General features: G+C 36.3%; 2 protein-coding genes across 2 annotated transcripts; one reads left to right on the forward strand and one right to left on the reverse strand.

Moving 5' to 3' along the window:
* On the forward strand, window positions 1-18,717 carry LOC127963846 (SRSF protein kinase 3-like). The gene is made up of 16 exons (XM_052563927.1): window positions 1-92; window positions 489-606; window positions 1,561-1,952; window positions 2,894-3,002; window positions 3,185-3,272; window positions 3,352-3,439; window positions 4,224-4,330; window positions 6,125-6,290; window positions 8,832-8,857; window positions 11,806-12,004; window positions 13,707-13,919; window positions 15,273-15,370; window positions 15,480-15,587; window positions 15,703-15,772; window positions 16,698-16,790; window positions 18,086-18,717. The coding sequence occupies exons 1-16, from the start codon at window positions 77-79 to the stop codon at window positions 18,268-18,270; spliced, it is 2,076 nt and encodes a 691-aa protein (XP_052419887.1). The 5' UTR covers window positions 1-76; the 3' UTR covers window positions 18,271-18,717.
* LOC127963848 (pre-rRNA-processing protein TSR2 homolog) lies at window positions 18,423-22,131 on the reverse strand. The gene is made up of 5 exons (XM_052563928.1): window positions 21,986-22,131; window positions 21,621-21,711; window positions 21,445-21,536; window positions 20,911-21,087; window positions 18,423-19,407 (listed from the first exon to the last, which is right to left on the reverse strand). Exons 1-5 carry the CDS (start codon window positions 22,064-22,066, stop codon window positions 19,273-19,275), a joined length of 576 nt encoding a protein of 191 aa, XP_052419888.1. The 5' UTR covers window positions 22,067-22,131; the 3' UTR covers window positions 18,423-19,272.
* Between the last annotated feature and the right edge of the window lie 190 nt (window positions 22,132-22,321).

Raw genomic sequence — 22,321 nt, forward strand, 5'->3', positions numbered from 1 at the left:
TGTAACTACAGTGCTGTCTGAGTGCGCATGCGCAGAACCGTCTGAAGCGAATGTGCGTGAGGTGACAGCTGTCCCGATGATATCGATGAACGGTGAGTGTTTTCATTAAAAACAGCCAGACAGGCCCAAATATGTTATTGTTTGGGGATGTGTTATGTGTCTTGAGGATAAATACAACAATGTCGCTTGTCGGAGGGTTAAAATGACGCTTGTTTTGATGACTAATGTTAGCGGTGAAGCTAAGCGCGAGCACGTTTAGATGATCTAATATTTGGATTCACACTGATTTATTGAATTATTCGGTTGGTTATTGTTAAATGCATGGGATTAATAGAGTCATATAAGCTGTTGGCGATGAGATATCCTCAAATTGTTGGTGGACTGTCCTCCATTAGTTGCTCATGTGTAGTGAATTGGGGGTGGGGGTGCCTATAACAGCATGTCTAATATGTATTATGTTATTTGATATTTTCTCTGATGCATGGCAGTATCCAGCAGCGACAACAGCCTTCCCCAGAACAGCCACTGCAAAAAACAGAAAAAGAAAAACAAGAAGCACCGTAAAGCAGAGGCAGCAGCAGTGGAGATCTCTAGTTTGGAGCTGGGGTGAGTGTGTATAACTGGGCAGGATCCAGATCTGGGTTTCTGCTCTCTGAGATGCTGCTAAAAATATATAGGAGGGTGGCCATGGGAGTCACTTCTCCAGATAAGTATATTGACTCATGGCCCTCCCTCCCTCCCTCCCAGTCCATGCATGTGGGACCTATTTTAACACATCCCTGGAAAAATCGTAACAATACACATTAGGTACATATTGCACATACGTGCATTATGGATAGGAACCACAGATTGTGCACAGGTGTATTGTATATTATATGTTTATATTTGATGTAGATTGTATATTTTTATATGATAATAAAATAAAATTGTTACAATTTTTGTATGTGACTAATAATAGATGTGCTACATGCCAAGTCAGTAAATATTGAAAAATATTATTATTATTATTATATATATATATAATCACAATTGGTATGAACTGTATTCTGTCTTCACAGATTCAGTCTGAATGTTCTTGTGCATTACAATGTGTGCAATCCATAACATATTATATGTTTATCTTAGCCATTCTTTTGGCAACCCTGCTCTCTAGATATCAGCATCAAGAAAAATCTGTTGCAAACCCCTTTTAGATGTACTTATTGGCCGTTTAATAAAAGCTCGGTAGACTGAGACACAGAGGGGCTTTTTATTAAAATGCTGCATTGATGTTTTGAATCGCACAGATGGTTAAAGACTATGTTCTTTGAGTGAAAACATAAGCCCTAGATATGAAAGTCACAGCTGGAGATTGCTTATGAAAAGTAGTAGCTGTTGATTTATTATTTATGGAGTTGTCATCAGCGAATCTTGATTAAAAATAGTAACATTCTGCTCCGTTAAACATGGCTGCATCTACGTTTTGTAGAAGAATTTTCTTTCCCACAGGATGTCAACCAGCAGATGTTGTATCTATTAAACATCTCTTTTTCTTTGATTTTCTTTTTCTGTGCTCTACAGACCCCAGATCCCCTCTTCAGATGAACTGTGTCACATCCTCACCATCCACAGATCTGGCACGCCTCCAGAGTCGCCCCCGACGCCCCCGTTAAATCTCTCCCAGAGCCCTCCAGACCTGCAGCCTCCTGCCCCCATCCCTCACTCCGTTCCCATCACAGTTGTTTCCTCACCCACCGTCTTCTCATCTCCAGACACATATTCCACTCCCACAGTACCTTCACTGGGTCTACCTGCCGTTCTCTCCACGACTCCTCCCACTCCACAGGCCCCGGCCAATCAGACGACCCCACCACTAGCTCTGAGCCCTCCCCCTCCAGACTTTTCCCCGCCCCCAGCAGAATTACTCGGGTCAGATGATGAAGAACAAGAAAATCCGTCAGATTACTGTAAAGGTAGGATAATTATGATCATAAGAAATTGGTTTTAGATTAATATTTGCTTTATAGATGATATTGATTTATCCTTAATGTTCAACTTAAAGAGGCGGTATCAACAATACTTACTGTGGACAAATACATACACTGTGATATAGGTCACAGTAATTGATGTGTACCTCATCACAGTTCATTTTGCTAAAGAATTAATAAAATATAAAAAATATATATTTCCCTACCGTTCTATAATGCCTGTTTTATATATATATATAGAATCCAGTGAATTAAATACTTTTCAAATGAAAAGTCCTTCATTTCATTTCACAATTTTCTATTTTTATTTGGAACATTGACACAAAAAAATTAGATTATTCATAACAAAAAATGAATCTGGTATAACAGCAAAACAATGTTATTCTAGTGTTATTTATAAACTATTATAGTTTTTATTAATATTTTGAATTAGCTTTAATTTTTGTATTTTCAGTTATTTTATTAATTTCAGTATAGTTTTTAGTATTTTTGTTATGTGATTTTATAATATTTAAGTATTACTATTTAGGTTGAATTTATTTTTATTTCAATTTAAATTTTTAGAGTATTATTTCCAAAGTAGTAATTTTAGTGCAAGGCAGTATTTAAATATATTTGTTAAGTTTAGATTTTTTTATCTAATATTATTATTTAAAAATAAATATTTTTAAAACTTTCAGTTCTAATTTACGATAATAACCATGCAAAACAGCTTCGCTTTATGAAACAAAGTATTTAGAGCAGTATATTAAAAATTAATAATAATAAAAAAACTAATATTGCAAATAAATAGAACAAATAGTTCTGTCTCTTGAGTTCTGATCTGATAACCTACATTTAAAGCTGCTGTAAAATAGCTTCATTAATGCAGTGACTGATAATGACGTTTATTTTGTATGTTATGTAACAATATTTTATTTGTTCAGGAGGGTATTATCCAGTGAAGATTGGAGACCTGTTTAATGGCAGATATCATGTGGTCAGAAAACTAGGATGGGGTCATTTCTCCACTGTATGGCTGTGCTGGGATCTACAGTGAGTACTTAACATGCTGGGATGTACATGAATCCTAATCCCTGAGATTAAACTGCTGGAACTAGATGTACAGTCTCTAAATGTTGTAGATGTAAGCCGATGTCAGATTATGAATAGTCAGCCAGATAGACATGAATGGATTGGTCTGCATGAATTCAACATTATTTGACATTTGTCTGTAGGCGGAAACGGTTTGTGGCACTGAAAGTGGTTAAAAGTGCCCAGCACTACACTGAGACTGCACTGGATGAGATTAAACTACTGAGATGTGTAAGTCTGAGGACTGAATACATAAGAATTTTGGATTTATTTTAAAACAAATATATATCCTGACAGAATTTTTCCTCAGGTGCGAGACAGCGACCCCACAGACCCCAAACGAGAGAGGATAGTTCAGCTCATTGATGACTTTAAAATCTCTGGTGTCAATGGTGTTCGTATCCTTTACTGCTGCCGTCACATGATCAAGTTTTTGCACTTCTGTTATAAGTCAATATTAACCTTCATTTACATTTTAAAACATGTTCTTGTTCTTATTGTGCACAATTAGTCATTTAAAAAAAAGCTAAAAAAAAAAACATATTTCATCAGAATATAACAAGTCTCTTCACCTCTACTTTCAAACTTGAATGAATCCCATTGTCCTCCCCAAAAGTTGTATTTTATATTTTGACAAATTAATTTTTCTTTTTTTCTTAATTTTTTATTCCATTTGAATGGGTTCATAAAATTATAATCATAAATAAGCATGTCTAATCGATGTAATTAATAAAACTTTAACAATTTAAACAATCTTTTAAAATTCAGTAAAATGCGAATATATCAACATCTTTACACAGAATTTTTATATATATATATATATATATATATATATATTGTCAAATGAAGTACTGCACAAATTGCATTTTTTTAATTATTTTTTATTATAAATATGAATATAATTCTGTCATAATTACTCCAGGTTAAGCAATATTTATTTTGGTGTTTTTGTTTTGTTTTTTGTGAATGTCTGTTAATATTTTGTTATTTGAATCAAATGATGGTGAAAAACACCACTTGAAAACACCATGAGTATTACCACCGATTGCGTCTATAATGAAATTGCGTCGCTTACTTGCTTTGGGACATTTGTAGAACATGATGTCATTGTATTTATTTCAATAGCTGTCTCGGTGTGGTTTAACAATCACAGACTCTGTCCTTGACTCTTTGACCTCTCAGATGTGTGTATGGTACTAGAGGTGCTCGGTCACCAGCTGTTGAAATGGATCATCAAATCAAACTACATGGGTTTGCCTATGGTCTGTGTGAAGAGCATTCTACGACAGGTGGGTCTTTTACATCCATATTGACATTTAAAAATGTCTAGTCAAAAAGTAAAATCTATTTCTCAGACTTGTTTTACCAGTATACTATAGGGATGGGCAATATCTAATTGTTTGCTATATACCGGTAAAAATTCTCCCCACGATGAGAATTATTATTCCTGCGATATGAACGATAAAGTCTAGTTCTTGACGTGAAGGAAGGCTGTAGTGAAATTGAGCAGCTCCTTCTACAATCTGGAACAGGTTTGGATAGGGCTGTACAGTGAGAAAAAAATTGTACTACAGTAGCACGTGTGCGATACAGTTTTACATGTGTATGAGTCTGTTTACAAAACTGTTGTCCAACAAAGATATTAATTATTGTCATGCTTTTTGTCATGCTTAAACTTCATAACATAGTCAAGTGTTTGAAATAACTTATTTTTGTGACCAGATGTGTTCTCATATCACAGAATAAGGCAGAAATCGTACTATTTTGTAGCATTATATACAATGATGCATTATAAATATTCTTTATCCTTATAAAAATACTCAAGATTGCTTGAACAACGAAGATTCCATATATTTTGTGCAGTCGCATATTTATTGTCTTCAGGTTTCCTCAGTTAAAATCTAACTATCTGTGTTTTATTCAGCTACAGCGATCACTTGATACCTTTCTCCTTTATCCGTTACTTCTATGAATATGTGGAGTTTCTGCACAACGGCGCCCTCTGGCTTCCAGTATTAATTAAACGGTCATTACATTATGTGTGTAATGTTGTGTTCACACCAAACGCGAATAGAGCATCTGGTGTGAATGATTTCAATGTTAAGTCAATGTAAAGACACGTTTAAGCGTGTCTGGAGGTCTTGCGGCGCAAATGAGGTGTTTAGCGTGGTGCGGTAGACGCGAATTGACCTCATTAACGCGAATTGAGCGTCTGGCACGATTCTTGTGAATGGAGCTTTTTGTGCATTTAGCGTTTGACGCAAATTCGCGTCTGCCGCCCAAGTTGAAAAATTTGAACTTTGGCGTCAATTCGCGCCGCATTAACCAATTAGGAGCCTGCTCAGGAGTCACTCATTCAACATGGAGGAACGACTGATGTTGTCAGTCAGCAGTCAACCGGAGCTATATGACACAAGTATCACACACAAGGTAATATTTCAGGAATAAAAAGGACCTCGCTTGGAAGAGTGTGTTGTAAATACACATTTAATGTTTGAGTCACGTAGAAGTTTATCGACCTTCCCGCTGTTTTTTATAACTATTTGCCCCCTAATATAGCCTACAGATACTTTTCGCTAACAAGATAATGTGTTTATTCAGAGGACGTGTGCAGGAAAAAGTGGAAAAGCCCCGTATGTTCGATCAACGTAAGCCATCTTGCAAACAGACAACTGCCTTGGCCCTCCCACAAGAAGCAGATTTCGCCTCGGACGTGCATCAATTTCACTTCAAACTTTTGCTTTCTATGCGCGTCTATTTCGCTCTAGACGAGCGAATACATTCAAAATGTTCAAGCGGCAAACTAGACGCGTTAGACACGAATGTGACGCTCTATCCGCATTTGGTGGGAACACAGCATAATGCTCACAACACCCTATTTTGGGTAAAAATAGGAAAGATAATACTTTTCTTTTAAGAAACAGGCTTCCTTGAATTATTGATTTCATTATTGCAGTAAATATCAGAAATTATCGTGATAAAATTTTAAGGCCATATTGCCCATCCCTAGTATGCGGTATATACATTGCAACTCCATCAAAAGCGTTGGACTGATTCATACGTGTCTTATTTCTCTTCTCCAGGTTCTGGAGGGCTTGGATTACTTGCACACAAAATGCAAGATCATCCACACAGACATAAAGCCAGAGAATATCCTGCTGGATGTGAATGAGGTGTATGTGAGACGACTGGCGGCAGAGGCCACGTTATGGCAGAAGACCGGAGCTCCGCCCCCTTCTGGCTCCTCCGGTACAGTTCTTATTCTTTAAAGTGTGTGACTCACATCAGGCTCACCTGAAACTCAATTTAGTGTCACCTGAGACTTTACACTTCCTTCAGATTCATGTATGACTCATTTAATGCTTGCATAATAAATACATTCAGTATTAAATGGACAAAATACATTATAAAATATATAAAATATAAAGTGATGAGCAGCATACAATGACATTAATCAAGGATACTCAAAGTCTGGTCTACTGCACATTAGTGAGACTACGAGTAGTCCACCACTGCAATCCAGAGTTATTTAGAAAGTCAGTTGCATGTCTGTGAAGACAAAACTACATCTCTCCCTCTATAATCAAGCTGTCTGAGTGCTTTGAATGGGAGCTTTCTACTTTTATCTCACTACTGCTCACTTCCAATCTTCATCACTGTAATGCAGTTCATTTTGTTGCTTGCAGTTTAGATGGTGTGAAACATACATTTAGATTACAATTAATTTGTTTTAATTATTTGTTTTTGTTTTCTTTAATGTGAAACCGGACTGAATTTGTATCCATACCCATGTCTCATTTTATTTGTAAACCTCTGAATCTAATATAAGCATCGTTCTTGACTTTACACATGATCTATAATTAATTAGTTTTCTTCGATATGAAGATTTCTACATGTGAATTAAATATTTGAAGGTTCTTTTATTAATTTTAAGTCGGCATTAAATGAGAGTTCATTTAGAATTTAGAGTTAATCTAAATTCAAGTTTTTGGTCTTGCTGTGAATTTTTTGCATGTTTCATTTTTAAATACTTTGTCCTTGTAATTTTGCGCAGGCTTCTGTCCAGCGATGTATGTCAAACTTGTCCATAATGTAGTCCTTTTAAAACCAGACCCTTTTTTACAATCAATTACAATCAATACCTACAGATCTGTATAAAATCCGTGTCCAATCAACAACTGATGGATAAAACCAAGTCTCTGCTCCAGTTTCTTTTTCTTTTTTAGATAATTTAGATAATTCATGTATAAATAAGATGTAAAAAAAAATTATTCACTGATATTTTACATTGTGCTAAGAAATGTCTTTTAATGACAACCTAAAAAAAAGGGATAGTTCACCCAAAAATGGAAATGATCCCATGATTTACCCTTAAGCCATTTTAGGTATACATGTGTATATACATCGGGTAAAGTAATTATTGAAGCCATTTTTCTCAGTAAATTTATTTTTAAAGGTACTGCTGACATGAAATTTTCACCAGACATCGGTAACAATCCATGTAATCCATACATACAAAGAAAGCAGAACAAATATTCAGATATGCTCATCGCTTTTAAAATAATCAAAAATCGTCCGATAAATATTGGTGCCGATACATCGGTGTATCCCTAATATATATATATATATATATATATATATATATATATATATATATATATATTGGTGCTGTAAAGCGATTCATATATATTAAAACAAACTAATATTAATAACAAAAAGAGGATTTATAAAGAAAAATGTTGAAGGATTATAATCCAAGAGGAGACATGCTGTTGATTCTCGAAAGGCTAGCATATTCTCACCATTTTAAATATGGATGTTTTCTTACACAAATGCATCAGTTCACTTCAGAAGGACTTTTTAACCCCCTGGAGTCGTGTGGAGTGCTTCGAAAACTTGGACCCCATTCACTTCCATTATAAATCTAGGAAGAGCTGGGACGTTTTTTAATTTAACTGTGATTTTATTTGTCTGAAAGAAGAAAGTCATATACAACTAGGGTGATTTGAGGGTGAGTAAATCATGGGGTAATTTCATTTTTGGGTGAACTAACCCTTTAATGACAGTTTTGATTAAATAATTGAGGCTGGTTTGGTCTATACTTTTGTCAATACTTGGACCAAATGAATATCAAGGATTGGCTGGTTATTTATTCACAGACTTCTGTGCACCCTGAAGTTTCTAAAAGAGTGATATGATTTGAGATAAATGATAACAACACAATCTGCTGTCTGGCAGTGATTTTGACCTAACAATTAGTTGACATCTAATGATCAGCTGTGCTTTGCTTTTTCAGGTTCAAAACAAACCATAACTGAATTTCATTATTAATTATAATGGTTAGTAGTTGCAGCCCTACATGCAGATTTACAGTAGCAGTGATGGTCAGTATTTTTTCAAACAGATTTGCCTTCGTGTGGATTTGAGCAGAAGCACAGTTGTTTCTCCTCAGTAATTGAGTCCAGGACATAGAATTAGGGGTTACCTTTCAAGTGATTTTTTTTAGGTTTCAAAGGTAAGAAGGCCAATAAGGAAGTATTTTGCGTGTGCTTTTAACTTTGAATCGACTACAGATGTGCCATTTAATTGATCTGCATGCTGGTCGTCATTTCACCTCTGCTTCTGTAAAGAATATGCCAATCATTTCTCATTTCTTCTCTGTCATCTGTTTGCTTTCTAACTGGTGTCCTATCTTTTCTTTCTCTGTTTTGTTTTTATTTTAAATTATTATAATTATTATCATTGTGGTTTTCTGTCCCTTCCCTCTTTCCTCTCCCGTTCTGATGGCAGTTAGCACGGCCCCAAGGGAAAAACAGGTACGTTCAGAGTTGTGCCTGCTGAAATACAAAGAGGATGTAGTTTTTTGGTGGTGAAAATGACACATGACTGTTTTAATCTGCCTGCTGTACCCTAACCCACCCTTGCCTATGTAGATATACGGCATGAACCTCTGGGAAACGGGCGAATCTCCATGGCCAGGGTCAGATCCACTGATCTGGGAAAAGACAATTCGACTTATGCTCAAAATATGCTCTGATTTTCGTAAGAATGCACCGTTTTGGCTGATAACTTATCATATGCCAGTTTTATATAAGTGTAAACACACGGAGTATATGTTTAAATGCTCTGTGCATGGAGAAACCATTTCTCTTGGTTTGCTCCAGTCAGTGGATTTGTTCTTGATGCTCTTTGCTGTCTCACAGATGTGTTAATTTTATACCGTTAACTGTTCACTAACAATATTAGACCTTTCAGAGGTGTTTGCATGCTGGAGCATTAAACCAGCTAGCTATCGTTCTTCATCTGATCATTCTGCATTTCGATTCATTTTCCTCTTTTATTTTTTAGAAGAAAAGTTCAAAGTAACTATTTTAGAAGTGAGAAAAGAGCAGTGCAGTAAGCTGTTCTCAGACAGGAGCATTATCTTTTCTCACGTCATGACAGCCAGACAGAGATCCGCTGCGTTCCCGCTGCCTCTATTCTGCTTTTCTTATTTCAGTCACCACCTCTGCATGGTTGAGAGTGATTTCACGAATTACTGTCACATTTTCCTCTCTTCTGAATATAAATGAGATGAATGTCGAAAAGCAAGGCTGTCTCCGGCACTGAGATGAGAAAAGAGATGTTGAAAGATAAGATATCTCAAAAGTATTAGCTTGGGACGGTGTTACATTATTGGAAGGTATTGCATTTTTAAGACAAAACAGATATTGAATTTTACATTTAAACTGCCCGATAACCAATATGCCAAACTGGCTTTTAATTGTTTTCTTTCTTGTTGTATCATACGTATAAATATTGTAATAATAATACTGTAATATTCAATGCTGTGATAAAATAATACAAAAATAATAAATAAAATAACTAGTGCATTTTTATATTTGTTTTGCTCTATTTTAAATATTAGGCTACTGGTTTCATTCTTGATGAATGGCTTTTACATTCAGAAAAAGTAATTATCCATAATATTTTTTCTGCATGTCTCATCTCAATATTATTCTCCTTATCATTAATTAATTATTACAACAAAATCTATTGATAAGGATTATGATAAACAAAATAAAAAGAAAATATTAGTGTGCCTTTTCATCTTGTTCATCTTGATTTCTTGAATAAATGGCAACTCCCTAAAGAAATGACTCTTTAAAAAGAGTAATTATCCAAATTATCTCCAGTATTTTTACTGAACGAGGTTCGTATCTTCTGAGTGCATTTGTATTCTAGAAAGCTTTACTCCTCTTTTCTTCAGACTGTGAGCAGTGTCCATAACAGACGGTATTGCATGCACCTTTCTGACCCCTTTAGAATACAGTGACCCAGTTTATTTGATATGCAGTAACCAGAGCATAAGTCCTGGAATACACTTGAGTACTTCTAATAAATGTATATCTGCACTTACAGCAGGAAGTCTCATTTATAAGTAGCTGCAGTAGTTTTACAGACAGCTCCAGACGCAGAGGTTCATCAGGTCAGTCCTGTAAGACTGGGCTCAGAAGAGCAGACGTGTCACGGCTCGACCAAACAACAGACACGGCAACAGAGCTGACGGCCCAAAATAGTCCCTGAGCTGGAAATGGTGCAGGGGTGTCAGATATCCCCCGTGGCAGAATTCACTTTATGCTGCGTCAGTGTAAGCTTAGAGCATCAAAAATGAGTGAATCGTTTCGATAGGATGCCTGGACAACATGTCACGAAAATCACAATTAATGCACACCGTTTGTCTTCTGTAACTAAATAAAATAATGTCTTTGCATGCCACTGCTGACAACTGTGCCTAAGGTTGACGAACCAATGACAGATCTCTTGGAGTAACTTGGTAAAGGTGAAGTGTTTAGATCAAGGACACAGTGGATAATTTTTTTATTTTTTTGTTTTAACCAGCAACCTTGTTAAAAGAATAGTTTACCCAAAAGTGAAAATTTGCCAAAATTAATCTCAAACTCTGGCCATCGAAGATGTAGATGAGTTTGTTTCTGCATCGGAAAAGGATTAGCATTACATCACTTTCTGGCCAATGGATCCTCTGCATTGAATGGGTGCTGTCAGAATGAGAGTCCAACAGCTTATTAAAAACATTAAAATGATCCACAAGTAATCCACACAACTCCAATCCATCAATTTATCTCATGTGAAGCGAAAAGCTGGATGTTTGTAAGAAACAAACCCTTCATTTAATCACTTCTGGCCAAAATACCATATATCTGACACATTTGTTTTGAACCGTTTTTACTGTTTTCACTTGTAAATGATGTTTGATCTGTGCATATTTCTCTCATGATTCAGATTTCACTGAAAAACAATCAATGTTATGGATTATAGACAGAAGCAACGTTTTGAAGTTAAAAACATCTTAATAACAGATTATTGTGATGTTGTTATCAGCTTTTTAGACTGTCATTCTGATGGCACCCATTTACTGCAGAGCGTCCAAAGTCATCTAAAGCAAAAATTTTAATGAAGAAACAAACTCATCTACATATTAAATGGACTGAGAGTGAGTAAACGTTCAGCCAGTTTTCATTTTGTGGTGAACTTCTCCATTAACTGATTTGATGCATTCTGTTTGTACGAGAAACATATTAACCATTATAAGTGTGTGAGATTAGTTTGCTCTTGCAAACATAATCGTTATTGCACAGGTTGATCAGCTAACATTAGACCTAATGTTTGTTTTAGAAGGTGTTTTTGAAATTAGATTGGGTTTGTAATAAAAATAACCTTAAAAAAAATGTTAAACTTTTTGCCCATGTGTGTTTGCGTCTAGATGGGTAAATTATCTAAGAATAAGAAGAAGAAGTTGAAGAGGAAAGCCAAACGGCAGCAGCGTCTGTTGGACGAGAGGCTGTTGGATCTGCAGAGGATGGAGGAGTTGGATGGAGTTTTGCCGCTGGATGCTTCCGGAAACGCACGAGCTCTCAGGAGGCTCAGCGAGGATGGAGAGGGTGACGACAAACACGCACAAAGTGAGATACATTTATATAAACTGTTTTCAGCATGCACAAGAGGAGAATTACTGAGAGTTACTGAAATAGTTGTTTTTAAAACATTATTACTTCAAAAATGAAGTAAAATACCTTGTGGGGAATTCTGTGAGCATTTGAAAGATTATGTACAACATTGAGGAAAAAACATAAACATGATTAATGTGTCAAATCAGTTCCATTTATTTTCATCTATATTTCAAGCCAGAGAATAATGAGACATCCATTATGCACGCCTCCTCTTGCTCCTGAGTAAAGAAAACATCACTCCAATGTCCCAGAGCAAACAAATCTTTTACTCAAGTGCCAAAGTGTTTTCATTTCTGTAAACAGTATTATCCAGCATTAATGGCCATCAAATGGAAATCTAATTAATGAACTGATGTTATGAACCATTTGCACATGCAAAATGACATGTAGAACATTAAGATGAATTTTAAAAAGAATGAAACTTTGTACATTTGAGTGATTTATGCAAAAAAGTAGAAGATGCATCAGTCTTTTGTTTTTAGTTAGGGCTGCACAATTATGAAAAAATCATAATTGTAGATTATTTCCTTGAAATTGTAATGGTTTCTTCTTAAAATGATAAAAAAGTAAAAATATGGATGGTATTACAATGCTATACTAAAACTAAAATTAAGATAATGGGAAAAACCCTTGAGATAACATGTAGAAAGAAAAAAATGCTTCTTAAGCACGCAGAATAACATTTTTTAACGATTTGAACGACAATTTGAACTTTGAACGATTATTGTGGCATCCATATTTGTAATCATGATCAGAAATTAGATTAATTGTGCAGCCCTAATTTTAGTTATCTTTAGCTATATTAGTGAAAAATAGGCTTTCTGAAAATTTTGTGGATTTTTGATCACTTTCATAATTTTTAATTATTTTCATTTATTTGTTTATTTGATCTTTTTATTATTTTTTTTTATATAATTTTATTTTATTTTTTTGGTAGTGTGATCTCTAGATCTCAACAAAGTCTTATCTAGTAATTAATCACCAATGACTAGAAAAGTCTTGGAATTTCATTGGTCAGAAAGTGTGATTTGAGGTGAGGTAAAATATAATCATCCTTAGAGACATTTTGTGGACCTAAGAGGTGAATGATCTACAGTTTTTACTTGTGCATTGGTCTGTGTGCTACATGGCTTTTGCAAACTTTTTAAAGACTCTCTTCACTTTAGGATGGAAACCCATCTTTTAACAAGATGTTGGTAATTGAATTCAACATCATTGCTTAACTGCTGATGATTAAATGTGAAAAATTCTAAACTCATATCAGACTTTTTTCAACAAATGAGATATTCACTTATGACAACCAATCATGTTTTCATCTAGACTCCAAAACCTCTGAAGCAGATTTTGATGAACTGTGATGGTTTTAGCCCCTCCAAGTTTCTTTAATATTCATCTGAATCCTAAGAAAGAAAATCACGTTTGGACACAGATTAACAAATCAAACCATGTAAATCCAGAGGATAATTTATATGATTTATATTCATGTCACCCAGCACAAGAATTGTTCTGTTAAAGCATCAAGTCATTTTAGACATGACACTAACTTTCTGTAAAGTTGCATTGAAATCATATTTTATGGAAACGCTGTATAGATAAATCAAACTTGACTTTCTCTGAAGTATTCAGCATGTTTTTCTCTTTGTGTGTGTCACAGTGAACGGTAACGGACACTTTATAGGAGCTCTGAATAAACACAGTCCAGAATCAGGCTTGTCGTGGTTGGAGGAGGGCTGTAACGGCTTCGGACCCCTGCGCTTCTCCAGCCCTGGATCGGGTCTGTCCGGCATGTCTGGCTCCATCCTGTCAGCTACCTCGGAGTCGGCTCTGTCCGGATACTCCACAGAGCGCTCACTGCTCTCTCCCAACAGTACGTACTGTGCTTTGAGCTGATGGAAATCAACCAACAGCGTGTGTCTGGCCACTTTATCAGCAGCCTTTGTCCTGGAAGTATTTTCCCCAATTTGTTATTCCCATAATAAAGAGTCTTTGTATTACAGTCTTTAAATAACAAACCATGAACCAAACCAACCAGCTACAGGTTAATCAGCATTAGTAATGTTTGGAAATCTGACAAAAAGACACAGGTGTAAGACTGTACTCAACAGGTTTAATAAGAGAAAGAAATAAAGCATTTTAAACAACATAAAGGTCCTTTTCCACATTTGTGAGGTTCTGAGAATTCCTCTCAGTTCGGTAAACTTCTGTAATGGTGAACGGAAACCACAACACATCATTTTTCCATTCCCATTTGCCACAGTAACAAGAAAACGGGTTTCTAAGAGAGAAGAAAATACTGAGAGGCTGATGATGGTGATCAGAAGAGAGAAAGATGTCAAATTAGCTGTCAATCCATCAGCTGTTATATTAGAAACACACTGCAGCTGTGACTAATCTTCTGTCATTTAATGTATTAGAAAATGTAGTGTTAAAAAATGAGCATTAATGTTTTTAAAAAAAATGGAAATATTAAGACTTTAGGATGTTAGTAACTGCAGACATGTCATCAGAGTCTGTGAAATGGCTCAGTCAAATTTAAAACAATTGATAAATATAAAGCAAATCTAGGTACAAATGTGTGATGAAATAATATATATATTTTACTTTTATTGCAAAACGTATATTATGCATAAAAATATTTAAGTAGTTTGAGAGCAGAGAGAGTTTGTCTTGATTATGTCATTGCAGTGCTTCATAGGATTGGGTGGGGGGCGCTAAAGAGGTTTTTTTGGTCTGGTTTGACTAATTTAGTATCTAAAATTTGCAAAGTTTGAAATGCATTTGCGATCTAAATTTACAAAGTTTCTCAAGAAACTGTTTAGGCATCATAAATGTGTGTGCATATATATATATATATATATATATATATATTGCATTCTATAATTAGTAGAGATGTTGCAAAATTACGGCTAGTATATTTTTTTCACTTGGATTGAAAACAGTTTTAAAAGTAAAGTTGAAATAATGTGACTGATGGCTTTAACCAAAGCATATAGCATTGATTAACAAGCTCATAGTAGATCTGTTTTTAAAGGTTTGTAAGTTATCGTTCAAAATCAATTCCCCTGAGGAGAAAATAAAGTGGATTCTTGCTTCTGGAACCCAACTGCTGCTCTCTATGGGCTTGATATCTTAAATGAAGTGTCCAATATCTTCTGTTGGCTGTAATTATGTTGCTGAAAATTTCACATCAATCTTAAAATGGTCTGTTTTTTCCCCACAGCATACTCTGCTGCTGATTTCTTAGTGAATCCTCTAGAACCTCAGAACGCAGATAAAATACGCATCAAGATTGCAGATCTAGGCAATGCATGCTGGGTGGTGAGTAAAGTCCAGGCCTTCAGAAAGTGAATTATGGATCACATCAGGTGTTCGAACACAAAGAGCTGGTGATGTGTGATGTTTACTGATGTCCTCTCCTCCACATCAGCACAAGCACTTTACCGAGGACATCCAGACGCGTCAGTACCGAGCTCTGGAGGTGCTGATCGGAGCCGAGTACGGACCCCCCGCTGATATATGGAGCACTGCGTGTATGGTACGAACTCATTCAGTGTGGATCTAACATCTGCTTGTCCATAAAGACACTTAGAGAATGGTCAGGATGTAGATTTGAGCTTGTGAGAGAGCAGTAATGTGACGTGTCTTCACAGGCGTTTGAGTTGGCGACCGGAGACTATCTGTTTGAGCCTCACTCAGGAGAGGACTACACTCGAGATGAAGGTCAGTGCTCTCAGACGTCCTCCAGGGTTACTTCTGTTCACTGACTATAGGTCGCTGCTTTGCTTTGCATCAGTCCCAGAACTTTAGGCTTGGTTCATGAATCAAAAGGTTTGGGATCAGTATTATTATTATTATTTTTTTTATAAATTTATATTTTATTCAGCTAGGATGCATTAAATTGATCAAAAGTCCCAGTTAAAGCATTTATAATGTTAACAAAGATTTCCATTTCAAATAAATAGTTGTTCTGAGCTTTTTAGTTATTGACGACTCCATGAAAAATATGTAACAATGTTTCTACAAAAATATGAAGCAGCACAACTGTTTTTTAACATCGATTATAATAAGAAATTTTTCTTGAGCTGCAAATCCAAATGATTTCTGAAGGATCATGTGATGCTGAAGATGCGAGTAATGATGATGAATATTCAGCTTTGCATCACAGGAATAAATTATATTTCAAATATTGAAATAGAAATCAGTTATTTTTAGGTCTGTCAAACGAATAATGACGATTAATCGCAACCCAAAATGAAAAGTTTTTGTTTATATATGTGTGTACTGTATATATTTATTATGCATATGTCAATACATACACATGCATGTATATATGAAAATATGTGACTTTTATATATTAAATATATTTAATTTTGATATAATTTATATGAATATATACATGTAAATATTTTCTAAATATATGCTGTATGTGTGTATTTATATGCATAATAAATATACACAGTACACACACATATATTATGTAAACAAAGACTTTTCATTTGGCTGCGATTAATCATTTGAAAGTGCTAGTTATTTTCAATTCTAATAGTATTTCACAATATTTTTGTTTTTACTGTATGTTTTATCACATAAATGCAGTGTAAAAAAAAAAAAAAACATAAAAAAATTATTTTGTATTATTTTCTAGATCACATAGCTCACATCATTGAGCTGCTGGGTCCTATTCCTCCACACTTCGCCCTGTCAGGCAGATACTCCAGAGAATACTTCAACAGAAGAGGTGAGAGATCAGCAAACACTATTCTTAAACATTTCCCTCTACAAAATGCTAATCTGGAAGTTTGAATTCTCCTGCGATTCAAACATCTAGATTTGCCTGAATGTCGGGGGTGAATCTGATGAAGAACATGCCTGAGAAAAAAAGGGTTAGCATGAAGAGCTTGAGTTGATGGTCCATTAAGATGAGATTCAGTCATCATTAGGTCATACACAAACGGCAGAACATTGTAGTGTGCAGCTTCAGTTGTTTAGTGCTTCTTCTCAAAAGGTTTTTCGCAGACGTGTGATGAATAGTCAGGATATTATTAGCTCAGAACATCCTTGCCCCTGAGAAAGAGCTTCTCATGTTTCCTAACTCCAGTAACAGAGCATGACTGCTCCTATTGTGCTGAATGTATAATTGAATGAATACATTCCTTGTGTCCACTGCTATAGAACGACAAATACCTCCATCTAGTAGTAGTCCTTTATTGTCACTAGTCACAAGAACCAGTGAAATCTGTCATTAGACCGAAGATAAAAATCCCTTGAAATGCCTGTGGACCTGACTCCAGAAACAAGATGTTTGAAATGCCACTTGAAATGCCACTTTAGTAAGTGAAAAAAAAAAGTGAAGTGACATTCAGCCAAGTATGGTGACCCATACTCAGAATTTGTGCTCTGCATTTAACCCATCCGAAATGCGCACACACACACACACGCACGCACGCACACACAGAGCAGTGGGCAGCCATTTATGCTGCGGCGCCCGGGGAGCAGTTGGGGGTTCGATGCCTTGCTCAAGGGCACCTAAGTCGTGGTATTGAAGGTGGAGAGAGAGCTGTTCATGCACTACCCCCACCCACAATTCCGTCCGGCCCGAGACTAGAACTCACAACCCTTCGATTGGGAGTCCAACCCTCTAACCATTAGGCCACAACTTCCCTCAGTAGGATCTATCTATCCATCCATGCTAACATGTATGTGTGTTCATTCTTATAAAATAACTATATATTATCCATTTTATAACTATGTATTATATATTTTTAACCACATTTTAGATATTTTTATTTAAAAAAATACATTACAAAATTTCCAATGTATTTTATGACTATTAATATATTTTAGAATTACTTTATCAATTTTAAATATATATATATAGGTTACAAATGATCTTTTAATAAAATCTAAAATGTGAAAATTTGGATTGTAAATCTACAGAGAATCTTTAAGTGTTTAAGGCCACCTTGACATTTGCATGCCGTTTTGTTCTTAAGTTTGCATGAGAATGTTTTGACTGAGTTTGTGTTTGTGTAGGTGAACTGAGGCACATCTCCAACCTGAAGCCGTGGGGGCTGTTCGAGGTGTTACTAGAGAAGTACGAGTGGCCGCTGGATCAAGCAGCACAGTTCAGTGACTTCCTGCTCACCATGTTTGAGTTCATCCCAGAGAACCGCGCTACAGCCGCCGAGTGTCTGCAGCACCCCTGGATCAACTCCTAACGCGCTGTTTTCCTTGTGTTCACTGTGTCATTTAGGTTCGTCTGATCACTTGGTGCACACATCCACCTTTCAGAGCATAAACTCACTGCTAAGGTAAACCTACAGGAGATACAGTATCTGAGCACACACCTAGCTAGAACCTCAAACCTGTGTTGTTTTTTTATATATTTATTTAAAGAAGCTTTGATCTCTGAACATGATGGAGAGAATAGTCTGAGTTTTCATTGTACGATCATTTGTGTTGAAGGGTCACATATTTATGTTAAAATAGTGCCTTGACATGCCATCTGCAAAAAAAAAAACAAAAAAAAACACCCTCACCTTTTTATATTTGTCTGCAAATATGTGAGGAATGCTTGTTTGTGAACATACACAAGACTGTATGAATACTTGACTGAATTCAATAAAGACTTGAGCTCCGAAGAATAAAGGATCACTTACAAAACACAGATGTCATAATGGGAGTATTTTTTTGTAAAATAATCTTCATGTGGTTCCCCTTAATGTAACATTGGAGCATGTTTTAACATCGTCAATAATAGTGAGAAAAACTATGAAGCAATGAAGCTCAGCAAAAACCTGTACACTATGTTTGAAAACTCAAATACTCTCCATTGTAAAATCCAGCACTGCATTTTACTGTTGCTGTGAGTGACACTATAATGACACTAGAGGGCGATAAAGGAGCAGTGCAGGCATTCACCAAGTCCTGACTTGGCCACAACTGGACCATGAAAATGTCCAGACCAGACCAGTTACAAAGCATACACAAATTGATTTGATTAGACTGTGTGCTCCAAACGAAGCATTTCTAAAGGAAACCCATGGAAGAGGTCCAGTGAGGAAATCCATCTGTTTGAACATTAGTCAGATGCACCATTCTGTGGGTTTCAGGAGTTTATCATAGTTGTGAATACAGAAGTATTCAGGGCTGGAGAAACAGAGAAGCCCTAAAAATGTCTTAAATAAAGAAATGTATCAGTCCTAATACATAAAGTGCAGTCACTTCTTCCTGCGCACAACTGTCCAGCCATCATCCTCTTCCTCATGACTCGCGGCCCGAGGAGGAGGATGTTGCTCCTTCGCTGCTGCACCGTTGATTGGAGCTCCATCTGCACCTCCATCACACTCCATAGCCTGAGGAAAAACAACCAGAGAGAACTCATGAAGAGGACATCTGCTTCTAATACTGCATGTTAAAAAAATAACATCAACCCGTTCCAAAAATGTTGTACCATTAATTAATAGGGTAATTAATGACCTAGTGGTTAGAGAATTTGACCCTAACTCTACTGTTAGACTCCATGCCACGCCGCATTGCTGCAGTAATTCAGGCAAAAGGAGCCCCAGCTAGGTATGGAGTGCTGTACATGCTCATACTTTTCATTTTTATACTTTTTATTTGGCCAAGATTTCAAAAAAGCTTTTTTCTTTGTATTGGTCTTAAGTTATATTCTAATTTTCTGAGCTACTGAATTTGGGATTTTCCTTAGTTGTCAGTTATAATCATCAAAATTAAAAGAAATAAACATTTAAATATATCAGTCTGTGTGTAATGAATGAATATAATATACAAGTTTCACTTTTTGAATGGAATTAGGTGAAATCAACTTTTTTATGATATTCTAATTATATGACCAGCACCTGTATGTGTGTATGTGTGTGTGTGTATATATATATATATATATATATATATATTAGGGGTGTAACGATACGCGTATTCGTATTGAACCGTTCGGTACGACGCTTTCGGTTCGGTACGCGGTACGCATTATGTATACCGAACGGTTCGTTGGAGTAATTAATTATATTTGGAAAAAAAAAAAAAAAAAGAGAGAGATAGAAATATAATGATATGCGTTCAACAAGGTAGCCCAATAACCCAAACAACGTAACAGGCAACGCCCCTGACACTCCCGAAGAAGAAAAAAACACCATCTTATATGTTTATGTTAGGCTACTCAGCAGGCGCTCGCTCACTCAGTACGCGCTGAAGGCTCGTTGCAAAATAGCCAATGCGTTTAACAGACTAGAAATTAGAAGATCCTCCAATAACCAACAGGTCTGGTGTTTGGGTGCACTTTGGATTCCCTTTAAGCTATAATGGTGATGGCAAGAGAGCGCTCGGGCAGAAGCGCTCGGGCTCGCTCATGAGGCGTCTGTCTTTGCTAAGCAACAATGACGTGCTCTCTCCATGAGACGCGGAAATTTCAGCGAAGGATAAATAGATTTCCTGCTCTAAAAATCGCTTGCAGTAGCTCTGCTACTAAATTTATTTCAAAATTGCAATCCATATACAACTATGATCAGCTGTTCCTTCATCTTGGCTGAGCTCTCAACCTTGTTACGGGAAAGGATGAAGCTGATTGGTTGGTTCTTGTCACATGACCCGCGGTGCGCTTGCGGCATTCTGAAAAGTTGAGATGTTTTTACATTTTGCTGTATCTAAAACGTATCGAACCGAACCGAACCGTGACATCAGTGTATCGTATCGAACCGAACCGTGAATTTTGTGAACCGTTACACCCCTAATATATATATATATATATATATATATATATATATATATATATATATATATATATATATATATATATATAAACATACACACACATACATACACACACTAATATACTATACCTCATCTTCTTCACTCTCATCATCATCATCATCAGCAGCAGCAGCAGGTGTTTTAGCAGGTGTGGCCTTTGCTCTCCCAGCGCTCTTCTTCTGAATCAGCTGCTTGATCTGCTCTCTGACCTCGGTCAGTCTGTCCTGCTGACACTGCCGGAACATCTCACACACCTTCTGCGCCACCTGAGCGACCGTTTCACACACACACACACAAACACACACACACACACACACACACACACACATTTGTTTCTGTGAATTGTGTTGACTTTCCATAGACTTATTACTTTTATACTAACCAAACAATGTTTTCTATCCCTTGACCCAACCCTAAACCTACCGCTTACAATTTGCATTGTTACACCTTCAGATAAACATCATTTATTATTTTTTAATATTTTTTTCCCTTCTCCCACAGTCAAAAATGTGAGGTTTTACTATCCTTGTGGGGATGTTTGGTCCTCACAAATGTAGCATAAACAAGTACACACACACACACACACACAGACAGACTAATATCTCTTCAACAACAAATCAAACCTGCGGCAAGCTGCCGTCGTCCACGAGCGTGTCGAACTCGTTGTTCATCAGGTCAGAGATGAACTCCTCCACCTCGTCCTGCTGCAGCTCATCTGTGAGGAGGCACAGGTTTGCTGTGACATCAGATCTACACAGGGTTATGTTAGTGATTGATTTATTGATTGACCGGTTCTGACCGTTATCGATGAAGTACTGCTGCAGCGCGTGCACCATCCACTCCGCTTTCTGCTGACTGTGCGCGCCCCCGAAACCATTATCCACCGCGATCTGCGAGAAAACACTCAAAGCTACAAATCACAAGATCAGCACCTGCTCAAGATCAAATCCCGTGCAGCTAGACACATATCGTGATAAGACAGTATGTTTATTGTATATCAGCGTCGTGTTTACACTTGGCAGCTCTAACTTGCTAACCACTTAACGTTAGCAGTCTGGTTTCTGAATTTGTAAAATACGGAATAAACATAAGCTTACACAATAAATATGACACTATTCTACGATATATATAATTTACAAAATATAATGTTGTAAATTTACTAACTTGTAGCACCGGCCACGTTTCCAAAACAGCCCGAACTGCCTCACTGAACAATTCACATGTGGAAGATGCGAGCGGCGCCATCTTGAAAACCAACAGACCTGAAGAGTCGATCACAGATTGCACAAGCGCCAGGAAAAAATAATCAATCACAGAAATTGCTAACTAACTTTACTCGCTTATTTACTTGATTATTAGAGAAAGTTGCATTTCCATGCAAATATATATTAAATGTTATGGATGTTATTTAATCTTTTGGATGAGATTGCTCACCCAAGAATGAGGACCTGGTACAAATTATTGTTAGGAAATGTTCACTTTTTGATAATAATATTAATA

The sequence above is a fragment of the Carassius gibelio genome, chromosome B8 (genome assembly GCF_023724105.1).
Source record: "Carassius gibelio isolate Cgi1373 ecotype wild population from Czech Republic chromosome B8, carGib1.2-hapl.c, whole genome shotgun sequence".
NCBI lineage: Eukaryota > Metazoa > Chordata > Actinopteri > Cypriniformes > Cyprinidae > Carassius > Carassius gibelio.

Bases quoted from the DNA above. Each gene is read 5' to 3' on its own strand.
- LOC127963846 (XM_052563927.1), top strand. The intron at 3,440-4,223 runs GTATCCTTTACT...TTGACCTCTCAG, and splicing joins CTCTGGTGTCAATGGTGTTC to ATGTGTGTATGGTACTAGAG. The intron at 4,331-6,124 runs GTGGGTCTTTTA...TCTCTTCTCCAG, and splicing joins TGAAGAGCATTCTACGACAG to GTTCTGGAGGGCTTGGATTA.
- LOC127963848 (XM_052563928.1), bottom strand. From the start codon at position 22,066: ATGGCGCCGCTCGCATCTTCCACATGTGAATTGTTCAGTGAGGCAGTT. The intron at 21,088-21,444 runs GTTTGATTTGTT...ACGGTCGCTCAG, and splicing joins ACGACGGCAGCTTGCCGCAG to GTGGCGCAGAAGGTGTGTGA. The intron at 19,408-20,910 runs GTATAGTATATT...GTTTTTCCTCAG, and splicing joins ATGAGAGTGAAGAAGATGAG to GCTATGGAGTGTGATGGAGG.